The 17481-nt window shown below is 43.4% G+C and overlaps 1 protein-coding gene across 1 annotated transcript in view; it reads left to right on the top strand.

The window, feature by feature from the left end:
- The window catches only part of prom2 (prominin 2), a 79872-nt gene that overhangs the window by 39700 nt on the left and 22691 nt on the right, over positions 1-17481 (top strand). The window contains exons 8-14 of the mRNA XM_080205972.1: positions 1154-1228; positions 2541-2604; positions 4038-4197; positions 4603-4755; positions 10750-10873; positions 13697-13788; positions 17149-17233. Coding sequence (XP_080062098.1) covers positions 1154-1228; positions 2541-2604; positions 4038-4197; positions 4603-4755; positions 10750-10873; positions 13697-13788; positions 17149-17233 — 753 coding nt within the window. The remainder of the gene's footprint in view (positions 1-1153; positions 1229-2540; positions 2605-4037; positions 4198-4602; positions 4756-10749; positions 10874-13696; positions 13789-17148; positions 17234-17481) is intronic.

Below are 17481 nucleotides of genomic sequence, written 5' to 3'. Positions count from 1 at the left end.
ACCTGCGGCTTGTGTCTTCAGTCCTAACGAATGGCACAGTGGTTAGCCAGGGATCTGGATTCAATTCCCAGCTTGGGTCACTGTCCCCTTGTTGCCACACTCTGGCATCTATTCGGGTACATTGAGGGAGAATTTAGCACGGCCAATGCACATAACCGGCACTTCTTTTGGACTATGGGAGGAAACCAGAGCACCGGAGGAAACCCATGCAGATGTGGGAAGAACGTGCAGAGTCCCACAGACGTTGACCCAAGTTGGGAATCGAACCCGGATCCCTGGCGCTGTGAGGCAGTAGTGCTAACCAGCGTGCCACTGAGCCGTCCAATATTTTGAATGTTTAATTGGAGTCGCAATTCTTTTTGTTTTTGGAGGCACTGGTGTCGGGTTAACTAACTGCCACTCTCTTTGTTGAACCTGTGGTGTTAGGACCGCTAATGCTCTGGCCATTAGCATCACAATGCGCGATTATGATTCATGAAGGTTTTGCCCTTGCAAGGAGGCAGCTGCACCAGACTCCTCAACCCCGTGGCCGTTAACACCTTGAAACTGCTGCAAGGCATCAGGTGATTAGCTGAACAATTTACTAGTTCAGCAATTCTCCATTTATAACAGCAATGGGCGCAATAACTTTATGAAATTGTCCAGCTGATGAATCTGTATCTATATTTTTCGTCATGTCTGGACTGTGACATTGGCCAGAGAGAGGTACAATGATGCATCCACAAAGTTACTTCAAAGGAGTAAGGAGATCTGAGAGTGAGCCTGGTCCATTGTCAGGTAATCCTCCAGCTGTTCCACCAATGTTACTGGACACTTAACCCAGAAGCTCAAAGTCCCACTAAACAATAGAGCAATGTCACCCAAGATCCATCGTTCCTCCCTCGCAAGGAACACAGTGACATTGATGTTAGTGTGGGGCAGGGATTGGTGTGTGAAGAGGCTGGGTGAATCACAAGCTCCCAGTACCAAGGACTGGAGTGATTGGAGTATCAGCAAGATTGGACTCCCATTCAGGATTCACTGTCTAGCTGATATCAGAGCAGGACTTCATGTTGAGAAAATGTGTGATCTCGTCTTGAATCTATCACTGAAGTAACCAAATTAAGATGTGATGTGAATTCAGATGTTCAAATCACTTTGAATTTCTCAACAGGTTCCCAATATGGACAAAGAGATAAGGGCCATGAAGGAATTGGTGAACGCTAACCTTTCTTTCTTTGTACAAGAGGTACAGTAGTTGTAACCACATTCACCAAGCTTTCTGTGTTCATAATGACTTAAAGATTGAAGGTTAAGATGTTCATTAAACTATTCCCCGGGAGACTCTTCATAACGGGAAAGTGTTGAAATCCAAGGAGCACAAGCTGAAGATGAGGAAGTCAGGAATAGGATGAACGTTAAGGGACAATTTTCACCCAAAAGGTGCTTCCAGAGAAAGCACATGGACAGTATTAATGGGATAATGAGACAATTAGAGATAAGAAAAAATAATAGTAGCTGTTTTTGCTGAAATTATGCAGTCATTCCCATGCATTGATTTCCCTGAGTGACTCATTCCCAAGTTTCTGTTAGAAAATAATCATAAAAGGATATGACAGCATGAGATCTCTGATACAAACAGACACCCTTTCAGGTGTCAATATCACTGACTGATATCTATTACTCTCTGTAATAACAGAGTATCCATTTCTCTCTACAACTTCATTGTTTTCCATCATTCTCAGTTATAGAAAACTCTCAATCTATAAAATTCTATAACTCAGTTTCTTTTAGGAACTCATTAACGTGCTGTTTCTTTTCATTCATGTGATGTGGGGCGTCGCTGGTGGGCATTTGATGCCCATCCCTAATTACTCTTGAACTATTTCTAGTTTTATTTCTAGGCTATTTCAGAGGGCAGTTAAGAGTCAACCACATTATTGTGGGGTTGGAGTTGCATGTGGGCCAGACTAGGTAAGGACAGCAGATTTCCTTCCCTAAAGGACATTAGTAAACCAGATGGGTTTTTATAACAATCGACAATGGTTTCATGGTCATCAGTACTGAACCTAGTGTTTCCATTCCAGATTTTATTAATTGAATTTAAATTCCACCAGCTGCCATGATGGGATTTGAAGCTATGTCCCTAGAACATTATGTGGAGATGCCGGTGTTAGACTAGGATGGGCACAGTTAGAAGTCTCACAACACCGGGTTAAAGTCCAACAGATTTATTTGGTATCATGAGCTTTCAGACGCTGTTCCTTCATCTGGTGAGTGAGGACTCCAACAGGTTGAAGACTCCAGTTGAAAGGACATTAACCTGGCGTTATGAGACTTCTTACTGTGCCTAGAACATTAGCCTGGGCCTCTGGATTACCGCTGCAATGATGTAACCACTCTTTCACCATCTCCTCCTTTGATTCATTCCCAGTAATAAATTGGTCAGAATAAAGAGGCATTCAATCATTATTCACAATTACACAGTCTCTGTAATCTGCCTGTAATTGTGTAATTCAACACCTTGCCTCAGTCCTAATATGTTTCTTCCTTCTGCAAAGGGTTACAAGGCTTTTAATGACACACCAGCTCTGCTTGTTAACCAGTCAGCCAACACTGTGACAGGTAAGTGCAGTCCTTGCATGCAAAGCTAAGCTGCCTTTGTGCTGCATATTGATGTGGCTGTGCACAAAATGAAGTAATTCTGTGCCTGTAACATTCAACTTTTACTTTTGTCTTCCTAAGTGCCATGATACCAATTCAATGGGCAATGCCATTATGTGGCTGCAATGTACCATGTATACAAGGGCTAATATACAGCACCAATATATCAACTAATACTTGATATCCAATTGGAGCTGGAATGGATGTGAGTTTTCTCAGAACTAGAGTGTGGTGACTAGGGGATTTTTACAATAACTTTAATGCAGTGTAAATGTAGGCCGATCTGTGACAATAATAAATAACATAAACTTTAGGTAAGTGAGAGAATTTGGCACAATGAGGGAGAAGTACTTAACTGATCTTCACAAAAAAGGGTAATGTCACAGAGGGAGTCAGAAAAAGCCCAAAGCTGAAGCCTGGGGTATTAATTAGATGTGCCAGTAAATGATTGGTTAATGGATAACAGGATGGCCATATGCTGAGGCTGCCAGCATTGTCTGGGACTTTATCGCAGATATATTGTAACATGTTAGGCTCTCTAACCCCCATCCTCACATCACCCATCCCCACCACACCCCCATGGCTCATACACTCAATGTCAAATCGCCCAGTATTTATCATGGTCAGTCCTCAGAAAATGTGCTGAGATTAAATAAAACAAAGATCTTAAAATCTAATACAGCTTTCTTTTCATTATTTCACAGGATTCAGACATCGCTGGCTAGGCCAGCATTCATTTCCAATCCCTGATTACCCTTGAGAAAGTGTTGACAAGCCACCTTCTTGAATTTGGGGTGGGGGGTGGGGGAGTGGGGCAGGGAGTCGGGTGCAGGAGGTAGGATGCGGGGGTCGGGGGGTGGGGTGGGGAGTTGGGTGGGAGGGGTTGGGGGTGGGGCAGGGAGGTGGGGTGCGGTGGGGTGGGATGCAGGGGTGGTTGTGGGGTGGGGGTGCGGGAGGGGGGTGAGGTGGGGTGGGATGGGGGATGGGGGTTGGGGGATGTGGGTGCGTGGGGTGGTGTGGGGGTGAGGGATGATGGGGTGGCATGGGGTTTGGGGGGGTGGGGTGATGGGGGTGGTTTGGGGAGGTGGGGGCAGTGGTTTCCTGGTAATGTCTGGTACATACGCCAGGAAAATCCCATTGATCTGATCCCACCGCTGGTTCATGGCAGGCTGCCTCAGCCTGCACGAAACATGCTGCAGGGAGCATGGAAAATCCTATCAGGGCTCTGACCAGGGCTGTGTGCAACTGAAGCATCATTTCCTCCCCTTCTTACACCAGTCCCTTGAAATATAGCATAACCTTCTGTTTGTTCCAAATCTATTTTGCACACCAGCTTCAAGCATTTGTTTAAATAAATGATTTCATACATGTACTTTTTTTTATCTTTCACACAGAAACTAAGAAGAGCATAAAGAACATTGAGATGCAGATAAAAAATATCACAAATGAGCTTCCTGTATTAACCTCAATAACATCAGTCAGTTCTGAGATAGACAACATTAATACCTCAATGAATAAATACCTCCCACAGGTCCAACAGGGAGATAAGTACAGGTAAGAGAGGAAATGAGTGGCAACAATGTATACCTGATATAACACATACCAATCATTATAACACTCCAATATAGCCCAAACTCCTGACTATCACAATAACATAACGCACATCTCCCTGTGAGAAAATATCATATCCTGCACAACTCACTGAAACTCTCTGATATACCCCACTGTAACACTCTGATAAATCCCACACCCCTCACTGTAACACTCAGATATATCTCATACCCCTTACTGTAACACCCTGATATACCCAGCACCCCTCACTGTAACACTCTGATATACCCTGCACCCCTCACTGTAATACTCTTTAATATTCACACTTGGTATTTTTGATCATTTGTTGTATTTCTCTGTATAAATCTTTGGATTTTGATTAGTGTCTTTGTCATTCCTGAATTTCAGGTGGATCGTTGGGATTGTGCTATCCTGTATAATTCTCCTGGTTGTCCTGTGCAATTACCTGGGAATGTTACTGGGAGCAACAAGCCTGGATCCCAATGTGGATCCGACTGAAAGAAGCTTGGTTTCTAACTGTGGAGGGAATCTCTTCATGGCGTAAGAGGAATCTAAAATTTGTATATTTGTTTCCCTGGAACAAAGAGCTTATCATATGAGGAACGGTTTGAGGACTCTGGGTTTGCACTTGATGGAGTTTAGAAGGATGAGGGGGGATCTTATTGAAACTTACAGGATGATGTGAGGTCTGGATAGAGTGGACGTGGCGAGGATGTTTCCACTAGTAGGAAAAACTAGAACCAGAGGGCACAACCTCAGGCTAAAGGGACCATCCTTTAAAACAGAGATGAGGGGGAATTTCTTCAACTACAGAGTGGTGAATCTGTGGAGCTCTTTACCACAGAAGACTGTGGGGGCCAGGTCATTCGGTGCCTTTAAGACAGAGATAGATAGGTTCTTGATCAAAAATCAGGAAAAAAGTTAAAAGGAAGGAGAACGCAGGAGATGTTATTAATGGAAGTGTTAGAATTCAAAATGGAGGTACAAAAATCAGCATAACAGTACTTTATCTGAATGCTTGTAGCATTCAAAACAAGGTAAATGAGTTGACAGCACAAATCATTGCAAACGAGTATGATTTGGTAGCCATTACAGAGGCATAGTTGCAGAGTGGTCACGACTGGGGTATCAGACTATTTGAAGGGACCAACAGGAAAGTAAGGGAGGCGGTGTCGCTCTGATATTTAAGGATGACATCAGGGTGGTAGTAAGAGATGATAGGTTCTAGGGAAAAAACGTTGAATCCATTTGGGTGGAAATTAGAAATAGTAAGGAGAAAAAATCACTGATAGGTGCAGTCTATAGGCCACCAAATAATGGTATCATGGCAGGGTGAGAAATAAACAAAGAAATAATTGATGCATGTAAAAATGGTAGAGCAATTCTCATGGGGGATTTAAATCTACGTATCAATTGGTCAAACCAAATCGGTCAAGCCCACCTTGAGGGGAAGTTCATAGAATGTATCCGCGTTAGTTTCCTTAAACAGCATGTAATGGAACCTACGAGGGAGCAAACCATCCTAGATCTGGTCCTGTGTAATGAGACAGAAAAAATAATGATTTCACAGTTAGGGATTCTCTCAGAAGAAGCAACCACAGTGTGGTTGAATTTAAAATACAGATGGAGCATGAGAAAGTAAAATCCAATACCAGTTTCTTGTGCTTAAACAAAGGAAACTACAAAGGGATATGGGAGCATTGGCTAAGGTAGACTGGGAGCAAAAGCTTTATGGTGGGACAATTGAGGAACAGTGGAGGACTTTCAAAGCGATCTTTCACTGTGCCCAGCAAAAGTTTATACCAGTGATAAGGAAGGAGTGTAGAAAAAGAGACGATCAGCCATGGACATCTAAGGAAATAAAGGAGGGTATAAATTGAAAGAAAAGACATACAAAGTGGCAAAGATTAGTGGGAAACTAGAGGATTGGGAAATCTTCAAAGGTCAACAGAAAGCCACAAGAAAAACAATAAAGAAAAGTAAGATTGATAATGAGAGTAAATTAGCTCAGAATATAAACTATAACAGATATTGCTATATTGCTGAAAAAACAAAAGTTTCTACAAATATATAAAATGAAAAAGAGTGGCTAAAGTAAACATCGGTCCTTTAAATGAGAAGGGGGATGTAATAACTGGAAATGAGAAAATGGCTGAGGCATTGAACAGGTATTTAGTGTCGGTCTTCACAGTGGAAGACACAAATAACATGTCAAAAATCGATGACAGGAAGGCTATGGCAGGTGAGAGCCTAGAAACTATCATTACCATGAAAGAGGTAGTGTTGGGCAAGTTAATGGGGCTAAAGGTAGACAAATCTCCTGGCCCTGATGGAATGCATCCAGGGTACTAAAAGAGATGGCGGGGGGAATAGCAAATGCACTAGTGGTAATTTACCAAAATTCGCTGGACTCTGGGCTAGTTCCTGCAGATTGGAAAATGGCAAATGTGATGCTGTTGTTTAAAAAGGGAGGTAGACAAAAGGTAGGTAACTATAGGCCGGTTAGTTTAATATTTGTGGTAGGGAAAATGCTTGAATCTATCAACAAGGAAGAAATAGCGAGACATCGGGATATAAATTGTCCCATTGGTAAGATGCCGTATGGATTCATGAAGGGCAGGTCATGTTTGACTAATTTGGTGGAATTCTTTGAGAACATTACATGCGCAGTGGACAATGAGGAACCTGTGGATGTGGTATATCTGGATTTTCAGAAGACATTTGACAAGGTGCCGCACCAAAGACTGCTACATGAGATAAAGGTGCACAGTGTTACGGGTAATGTATTAGCATGGATAGAGGATTGGTTAACTAGCAGAAAGCAAAGAGTTGGGGTAAATGGGCGTTTTTCTAGTTGGTGATCAGTGACTAGTGGTGTGCCTCAGGGATCAGTGTTGAGACCACAACTGTCTACTATTTACATAGATGATTTGGAGTTTGGGACCAAGTGTAGTGTGTCAAAATTCACAGATGACACTAAGGTGAGTGGCAGAGCAAAGTGTGCAGAGGACGCTGAAAGTCTGCAAAAGAATATAAATAGTCTAAGTGAGTGGGCGAAATTTAGGCAGGTGGAGTACATTGTTGGTAAATGTGAGGTCTCCATTTTGGTAGGAATAACAACAAAATGGACTATTATTTAAGTGGTAAAAAATTGCAGCATGCTGCTGTGCAGAAGGACCTGGGTGTACTTGTGCATGAGTCACAAGGAGTTGGTTTGCAGGTGATTAAGAAGGCAAATAGTATTTTGTCCTTCATCGCTAGAGAGATGGAGTTTAAAAGCAGTGACGTTATGCTGCAGATGTATAAGGTGCTGGTGAGGCCACAGCTGGAGTACTGTGTACAGTTTTGATCTCCTTACTTGAGAAAGGATATCCTGTCACTGGAGAGGATGCAGGGGAGATTCACTAAGTTGATTCCAGAGTTGAGGGGGTTGTTTTATGAGGAGAAACTGAGTAGACTGGGGCTATACTCATTGGAATTCAGAAGAATGATGGGAGATCTTATAGAAACATATAAGATTATGAAGGGAAGTTGTTTCCACTGGCGGGTGAAACTAGAACTAGGGGCATGGCCTCAAAATAAGGGGGACCAGATTTAGGAGTGATTTGAGGAAGAACTCTTTCTCACAAAGGGTTGTGAACCTATGGAATTCCCTGCCCAGTGAGGTCCCTTATTGAATGTTTTTAAGGCAAGGATACATACATTTTTGAACAGTAAAGGAATTAAGGGTTATGGTGAGTGGGCGGGCAAGTGGAGCTGAGTCCACAAAAAGATCAGCCATGAATCATTGAATGACAGAGCAGGCTCGAGGGGCCAGATGGCCTTCTCCTCCTTCTAGTTCTTGTGTTCTTATGATTAATAAGGGGATCAGGAGTTATGGGGAAAAGGAAGGAGAACGGGGATGAGAAAAATTTCAGCCATGATTGAATGGCAGAGCAGACTCGATGGGCCGAGTGGCCTAATTCTGCTCCCATACCTTATTGTCTTATGGTTTTATTTGAGATTGTCAAATTACTTTCACTTTTACACTTACAGAGCCTCTCCATCCAATGTCCCTGACTGACCGCTCTGATGTACTCTTCTGTCTCTGGACCTGTTTGCATCCTGAACATGCCCAGTGTTGAGTTCTGGCACTGCTGGGACTGCTGGAGCTGCTATGCCTAATCTAATTGGCCAGCAGCTCTTGAGAGTATAAGGGAAGGGTTGAGATCGGAATGAGGGGAGATCTCATTGAGACGTATAAGATGATGAATGGGATGGATAGGATGGAGGTGGAGAGACTCTTCCCGCTCAGAAAGGATAGTAGGACTAGGGGGCACAGCCTCAAGATAAAGGGGGGGGAGCGGTTTAGAACGGAGTTGAGGAGGAACTTCTTCACTCAAAGGGTGGTGAATCTCTGGAATTCTCTGCCCGTTGAAGTGGTGGAGGCTACCTTGCTAAATATTTTTAAGACGCGGGTTGATGGGTTTTTGATAAGAGAGGGGATTAAGGGTTATGGGGAGAGGGCGGGAATGTGGAACTGAGCCAAGACAGATCAGCCATGATCTTATTGAATGGCGGGGCAGGCTCGAAGGGCTAGTTGGCCTACTCCTGCTCCTATTTCTTATGTTATGTTCTTATCACTCTGATCTCGTACATGCTGCCCATGGTGTGTTATTATTTTGGGGTGGCCTTGCTGTACATGGGTTGGATAATGTCCAACATTTCTTCCAGGAAGTAATGATTCACAACCCTCTCCCCCTGCCCTCCAATAGAAACATAGAAAGTAGAAGCAGGAGTAGGCCATTCAGCCCTTCGAGCCTGCTGCACCATTCATTATGATCATGGCTGATCATCAAATTCTGTAAATTCAGACCTTCTTATGTGACTCTGTGTCAAAATTAGTTTTGTTTGGTGTCTCTCCTGAAACCCCTGGGAACATTTGGACATGTTAAAAATGCTATATAAATGTTACTTTTTATTGGTGATCATACCAAGTTCTCACCAACAATTACTGTCTAAATGCAGAGGAAGCAGACCTTATACTCCAGTACATCTGTTTAGTTATGAATGGGTGACTCAGTCTTTCAGGATAATGACCTTTCATCTGCAGAGCCTAGATCCCAGTCTGCTGGAGTCAGTGATCTAGATATCGTGATCAGTAAAGAAGTAATGGCAGGAACCACTGGCCCTAAAGAAAACTTCTCACAAAGATCTTGCGATCTCTGAATTGTGGATTTTCCTTTTTCCAATGTCAGTTTAAATTGGACACCAGTCAGTGAGACCTTCGAGTGTCCAGTGGTGGTGATGTCAACAAAGAAAGTAAGCAGCCAACCGAGTTGAAGTATTCTCACAGACAGCAACATTAGAAGTTAAAAACACAGATCATCCTTCACTCTTAATTTAGTTTCTCGGTAAAATAACTAATTCTGATTATAGCTTAAGAAAGAAACAAAAACATTATAAATAAACTTAAAAAAAATTTTAAAAATATGAGATTTGTGATTTGATATTCCTCAAATAATAGTTCAGTTTTTTTTTCATTGCCAGTGAAGTGCTTAGCAGTATGTATGTCAAAAAATCAATTACACTTCATTCAGCAAGGTGAAATCTTTCAGGGGGTTTTACAGCAAGTCTAAAAACAGAAATGAAGTTTTTGGCAGTTCAGTGATTTCTAATTAATTACAGTCTGAAGAAACTCAATTGCGCATCCTAGAGGGAAGTGTAAAAGCACTGGCAGCAACCTCTGGATTTTCATTTATTCTGCACACTTTTTTTTCATTCATCCATGGGCATCGCTGGCTGGGCCAGCATTTATTGCCCATCCCTAGTTGCCTTTGAACTGCATGTCTCACTCAGCCATTTCAAAAGGCAACTGTGAGTCAACCACATTGCTGCAGGTCTGGAGTCACATGTAGTTCAGACCAGGTAAGGACAGTAGATTTCCTTTCCTGAAGAACATTAGTGAACCAGATGGCTTTATCTGACAATTGACAATGGTTTCATGGTCATCAGTAGATTCTTAATTCCAGACTTTTTTTTAATTGAATTCAAATTTCACCGTCTGCCATGGCGGGATTCAAACCCAAGTTCCTAGAATATTAGCTGAATTTCTGGGCTTATAGTCCAGTGATAATACCACTAGGCCATTGCCTCCCCATGTGAAAACTCCAGAAGTTGCTGTTTTGGTGGAGTTATGCTGGTGAACACTGACCATTTCACCATCATTTCCAACTGCAAATTCCAGGCCAATATTAACCCTCCTCTGATGGTGACACTCCGTTTTATCAAGCCACCACAGAACCGGGCAACACTGAGCACAGAGTGCCAGCTCAGGCAGGCAATAAAGATTGTTGCTGTGGGAAATGAAATTGTGACGCTATGATAGTAAATAGCACTCTTTGCCGGTGAAGGATAAGGTGTGTAATTGGAAGAGTGGGAGGGAACTTTAAAGCCCACCTAGCACTCCCCACCCTCTAGCCAAGACCTGTCCCGGGAGTGCTTGATCAAATCTTGTTGAATGTTAGTCACTAACACCTCACTCTGCTCCAACAGGGGAGCCAGCTTCAGTTTCATCTTCTCGTGGCTCTTGATGCTCTTTGTCTTTATCATGTTTATCGTGGGTGGAAATGTGTATTCGCTGGTTTGCAAACCCTGGTATAATGATGAACTTTTCCAGGTAATACTTGTTTGTATTTCTGTGCTGATATTGTTCTCACTACCAGTATTGGCCTTGTTTTTTTTTATCAGTGCTGCCTTCAATAGGTTAAACTTCAATCTTTTACCGGATGTATTTTTTTTCTTTCTGTCCATTGCCTATGGTCCTCCACCTCTGGTCGCTTATTGCTTCTAACCCATCACCTCCAATTTTCACATTCCCCATCCTCCACCGCTCCAAATTCCTCCCCTACTGGGTGGCACAGTGGGTTAGCACTGCTGCCTTACAGTGCCAGGTTCCCGGGTTCAATTCCCAGCTTGGGTCACTGTCTGTGGAGCTTGCACATTCTCCCCATGTCTGCATGGGTTTCTTCTGGGTGCTCCGATTTCCTCCCACAGTCTGAAAGACATGCTGGTTAGGTGTATTAGCCATGCTAAATTCTCCTTCAGTGTGTCTGAACAGATGCTGGGATGTGGCAACGAGGGGATTTTCACAGTAACTTTATTAATGTAAGTCTACTTGTGACACTAATAAATAAACTTACTATTTAAATTTAAAAAAATCAGTCACCATGCTGATACATATATCGCCATTCCTTCACTGTGGCTGGATCAAAATCCTGGGACTCCCTCCCCAACAACACTGTGGATGTTTCTACACCTTAGGATTGCAGTGGTTCAAGAAAGCAGCTCACCTTCTCAGGAGTAATTATAAAGAGGAGTAGAGTTAGGACTGAGCTGAGGAGGAACTTCTTCACCCAAAGGGTGAATTATGGAATTTCCTGCCCAATGAAGCCATTGAGGGTATCTTGTTGAATGCAGATTAGACAAAGATAGATTTTTGAACAGTAAAGAAATCAAGGGTGAGTGGGCGGGTAAGTGGAATTGAGTCCACAAAAAGATAAGCCATGTTCTTATTGAATGGCGGAACAGGCTCAAGGGGCTGAATGGCCTACTCCTGCTCTTAGTTCTACTGTTCCTCATAAGAAATGGGCAATCAATACTTACCCAGTCAGTGACGCCACATCCCAGGAATTATATTTCTGTTTGTTTTGGATCTTCACTCACATTTCTGTCCCTTTGGGGAATAATGGGGACATTTTATCGACTGCATCATTACTCCTTCTGTGGCTAGCAAGTCCTGCAGTGGGACTTGAACCAGGACCTTTGGGCATAGAGGCAGGGGAGTTAGTGAGCCATAAGACTTCCACTTTATATCAATGTTCTGTGCTGTTTTTGAGAGACAAGGTAAGGTATGAATGCAAGGCTTTTTCATAGAATCATAGAACCCTTACAGTGCAGAAGGAGGCCATTTGGCCCATCGAGTCTGCACAGACTCTCTTTGACAGAGTATCATACCCAGGTCCTCTCGCCAGCCCTATTCCCATAACACTGTACATTTCCCATAGCCATTTTTGGACTGTCGGAGGAAACCAGAGACCTGGAGGAAACCTATGCAGACACAGGAAGAATGTATAGACTCCACACAGACAGTGACCCAAGGCCAGAATTGAACCCGCATACCTGGCGCTGTGAGGCAGCAGTGCTAATCACTGTGCCACCATGTCACCCTTCCTGAAGAGAGATGGTATAGAATGACAGAAGGAGGCCATTCATCCCATTGTGCTTGTGCCAGCTCTTTGAAAGAGCTATTCAATTAGTTCCACTCCTTGCCTCTTTACTCATGGCCCTGCAAACTTCTCCCTGTCAAGTATTTATCCCATTTCCTGTTGGAAGTCACTTTTGAATCTGCGTCCATTCCTTTTTAGGCAGTATTTTACAGATCACAATAGTCCAAAGTAAAAAGAAAAGGCTTCCCTCGTATGGCCCCTGGCTCTTTTGTTACTCACATTCAATCTGTTCTGGCTACTGACCCTCCTGCTACTGGGAACAGAGATTCCTCATTTATTCTGTCAAAGCACTTAAGATTTTGAACATTTCTCTCAAACCTCCCCTTAAGTTTCTCTACTCCATGGAGATCTGAACCAAAATGTGAAGCATTTTAATTCAATGCCCCTGACTTGAAGGCCCCTTGTATCTGCAGTTCTCCCTGTCAGTTGGTAAATGATATCAGTATTGAGGGGAGTTTAAGCAGTGTCCAATCACCATCTCACTATAAACAGTGCCAAACCAGCTATATTTTTTGAGTGCCTGTTGTACATTTTGCTTGAATTTTAATTTAAGGGCAATTTCCACAAATCACTGAATGTAATGTTATCCTCACTCACTGAGATTCACTCCCAGTATTCACTCTGACCACAAGGTGACAGTGTGTACTAACAGAATAAATAGCAGCTCATTAATCTGAGAGCTGGCAAAGGGTTCAGGGAGGGGAGGTGGACATTAGTAATCAGGATGATGGAACAGGATTGAGTCATAGAATTATAGAAGCCCTACAGTTCAGAAAGAGGTCATTCGGCCCATTGAGCCTGCACTGACAAGAATCCCACCCAGGCCACATTCCCGTAACCCCACATTTACCTTGCTAGTCCTCCTGATACTGAGGGGCAATGTAGCATGGCCAATGCCCCTAATCTGCACATTTTTGGACTGTGGGAGGAAACTGGTGCACCCAGAGGAAACCCACGCAGACACGGGGGAATGTGCAAACTCCACACAGACAGTGACCTGAGGCTGGAATTGAACCCAGGTCCTTGGCGCTGTGAAGCAGCAGCACTAACCACTGTGCCATCATGCCACCCTAATTGGATTGGCAGAAAGAAGCTAAGTAATCTCCTTTTGCTGTGTAGAACGCAGAGTGCAGGAGATCATTTTGAGACAGGCACAAGCTACAGAGTGAATGGTACTGAAACTGATACATGTATACTTTTAACTTCTGTTACAGATTATTGAAACCTCGGGGCTAAGTGCCAAACTCAACCTAGCGCAGTCCTTTGGATTGAAGAACACCACTCTGAACATCAGTAACGTTTACAAGTGAGTGAAAACTTAAACACTCCTTCATAATTATTGCTGGAGAGACATCTGAATTATTTCCCCTCACTCCACCACCACCTGCGCCCCCCCAAGCATAAACCTAAGTTTGAAAGTTTATTTTATTAATGTCACGAGTAGGCTTACATTAACAATGCAATGAAGTTACTGTGAAAATCCCCTAGCCGCCACACTCCGGCACCTGTTCGAGTACATTACGGGAAAATTTATCATGGCCAATGCACCCAACCTTTCGGTCTGTGGGAGGAAACCCACACAGACACAGAGGGAACGTGCAGACTCTGCACAGTGAGCCGAGCATTGAACCCGGTTCCCTGGTGCTGTGAGGCAGCAATGCTAACCAGTGCCACCATGCCATGGTATTTTTTCCAGAATTTCTGGGGTTAATCAGGAGTGTGGGCCACCAATCCAATTACAATAAGCTGCGATTTACCGTGAAGTGATGAAATTTCCCCTTTTAGGTAAAGTTCTGATTGCTGGAATTATACTGGAGACGGTTCAAATGTTTCTGGGATTTTGGGTTTTCAATTACTCATTTCCCATCCCCCTGCGTACAACACCAATCCTCTGCCCCCACCCCAGCCCAACTTGTCTCCTATCAATTTTCACATGAATCTGCAACAATAATACCCAGCTTATGGACAGTTTAGATTGGTCAGTTTAAAGGGAGTGTCTGTTTGAGGGTTTTTGGGAAGAAGGTAAGGAGAATCCAGCAACAAAGTTATCTGGACCTGGGGAGATTGTTTCCGTGTGGGATGGGTTAGGTTTGATGGGAATGATAGGGATGGGTTGGAACGAAGGGAGTAAAAGAGTTAAGATGGGAATGGTCTGGAATGGCAGAGTGACAGAGAGTGGGTGAATTGATGAAATTGGTAACAAAATGGTGGAGACAATTATCTTGACATGACTTGTTATCCAAAAGCTGAAAGGAAGATTCTCGAGATCTGAGTATTTGAGAAAAGCTGTGAAATTAAAACAAGATACCAGTGCTGATTCTATAATGAAGAAAATGATAACAGTCGGTACCCACCCAGAGTACTACACAGCCAAACGCCAATGACCATACATCACTCTAGAGGCTTCGAGTCAGTGAAGGAACAGTTAGAATGTTATGAAATTTGAATCCTAAACAAAGGACTTTGTCATGGAATGAGATTAGTTAGGAAGCTGTTTTTCTTTGATGACATATTATTATGATAGATGATAGAGTAACCTTATAACAGACAGATTTCAAAGAGGTATAGGGTGGGAGATTTCCAGCCGCGTTCTTCCCAAAGCCAGAAATTCCCACTTGAGGTCAATGGACCTTTGCATGGTCCGTCCTCACCCACTCTGATTCCCGTGGCAGGCGGGATGAGAAAATTCTGCCCCTAGTGCCCATTTTTTTTGAATAATATTGAGACTGTCTGGTATAAACCTGCCTTTCCAACTCGAGAGAAAACAGTTGTCAATTAGACTTTCCTATCCTCTGGATGGATTTTCCAGTCCCTTCCTACTGGGGAATCCTCCAGTTCTGCAGAAGTAAATGGGATATAAATGGATCACAGGATCCATTGTGGGAAAAGCCACCATGGGAAAGCCCACCATGGCAGGGCCAAAAGATCTCGGTGTATGAGGATAAAGAAGTCACAAAGTTAGACTCTGAACGGAATATCTATTTCTCAGCTGTTTTATCAAATGCACACCTTTTTCCAGAGTGAAAAATATTGACTCTGTTGAAGTCTTTGGTGTAAGAATAACTCAAAGTCCCATATTTACAGAGATACTGTTACAATACACATACTAAATTGATTGCAACTATTTCTGGGTCTTTGCTCATGTTCCTCCTGAGGTCTAAATATCCCACCCATCTAATCATTAATATAACCATTTTCATTCTGCATTCTTACTGTATGAACATTTTATAATCGAGAGAATTAGAATCCAAGGGGGTAGAGGTCACATGGTCTCACACTATATAAAGTCCTGGTTACACCACACCTGGAGTTACTGTGAACAGTTCTAAGTCCCACATATTAGGAAGGATACATTGACCTTGGAGGGAGTCAGCATAGATTTACCAGAATGATACCTGGATTCCAAGGGCTAAGTTATGAGTTATTAAAAATCTAGGATGTAATTTTCTCACCCTGCCCACCATGGGAATGGTAGCAGGCAGGACAGGACCATGCAGAAGTCCATTGCCTTAGGTGGGATTTTCCAGTCTTGGGGCAAGTGTGGCTGGAAAATCCCACCCCGTAGAGTTGTATTCCCTAGATTTTGGAGGATTAAGGGATAATTAGATTGAGGTTTTTAAGATATTAAGTGGAAGAGATGGGATAGAGAGAGAGAAGAACTAGTTTAGGGAGTGAACTGGTTTAGGGAGTATAAGACTTTGGAGCAAAGTTTATAAGTTAGTCATACCTTTCCAGATGAGGTTAGGGAACATTTCTATATACACACAGGGCGATAGAGATTTCAAACTCTCCAACCAAATTGGCATTTGGTGCTGTTTCAATTGGAAATCTGGGATTGATGGAGTGTCATTCGTCAGGGGTATTAAGGGATATGGGGCACATGTGCCTACATGGAGCTGTATGGACCTGGCTTCCTAATGGCAGGCGAGGGGTGCAATGTTCCAAGGAAGGCCTCTCTTGCTTGCCTGGATCCAGCTGAAACTGCTGGGCACCCTGTGGGTGAGCTGCCCCTTCACAATGATGGCCCTGCATCCATTTTTTAATATAAAGATCGAAAAGCCGGAGTGAGGATGCATCCGTGATGGGGTGCCCTCTCTGCCTCTCTCTCCACCCCCCCCCCCTCTTCTCCTCTCCCTCTCTCTCCCCTCTCACTTATTGAAAATGGAAGTCTGCTGTTTTGACAAAGATGGGCAGCTCTTGTTTGCCGACCTGTCATCCTTAAATGGATAGCGAGCACAGCCTATGGCCATTAATTGGACAATCAGAACTGGGAGTGACTGTTCCCCACAGAGTGTGGGCCCTGACCCCTATTTAGCCTTGATGACAGGGACTTGAAGCCTGTGGGCAAAAGTGTTGTTCCCAGAACTGAACACAATGGCTGGAATTCTCTGACCTCACCTGGAGCTGGGATTATCCACTCCCGCTGCTATGAAAGGAGAAAGGAGAGAGTGCCAATCCTCTGTTTTTACTGTCAGCTGTCACCGGGTGTACGAGACTGGAAAATTCCAGCCAATATTCCACTTAGATTGAATTAATGTGCTGTTAGGTTTAGCATAGCACCCTGGCCCTTGTAGCCTGTAGCTCAGTCTACAACACTCAGGATCCTGTATGCTTTGTCAAGTTCTCGGTGACCCCCTCACAGACTGAGCTCTTTTTCTGTACACAGTGATTGCCAGAACAACACGCCTGTATGGAAGGTCCTGAAACTGAGCCAGACCTTCAATCTGGATGAACATTTGAATCTGAGTAAGGTATGTCAGTAACTAATGGATCCCAAACTGTGGCTGGAATTCTCCATTCCCGTCTGCAGCTGGGGTTCTCCAGTCCTGCTACAGTCAACGGAGATTTGGCTGAGTGCCAAATCCTCTGTTCTTGTTGTCAGTGTTGGCAAGACGTACGAGGCCAGAGAATTTCGGTCAATGTGTTTGCCACATTGATGTTTCAATAACATTAATTAATGCTGAACTTCATCTCACATCTCTTTGGAATAGTTTTTGCA

Source organism: Carcharhinus amblyrhynchos, chromosome 17 (genome assembly GCF_965287045.1).
Source record: "Carcharhinus amblyrhynchos chromosome 17, sCarAmb.v2.hapA, whole genome shotgun sequence".
NCBI lineage: Eukaryota > Metazoa > Chordata > Chondrichthyes > Carcharhiniformes > Carcharhinidae > Carcharhinus > Carcharhinus amblyrhynchos.
This window is presented reverse-complemented; position numbering and strand designations above follow the sequence as displayed.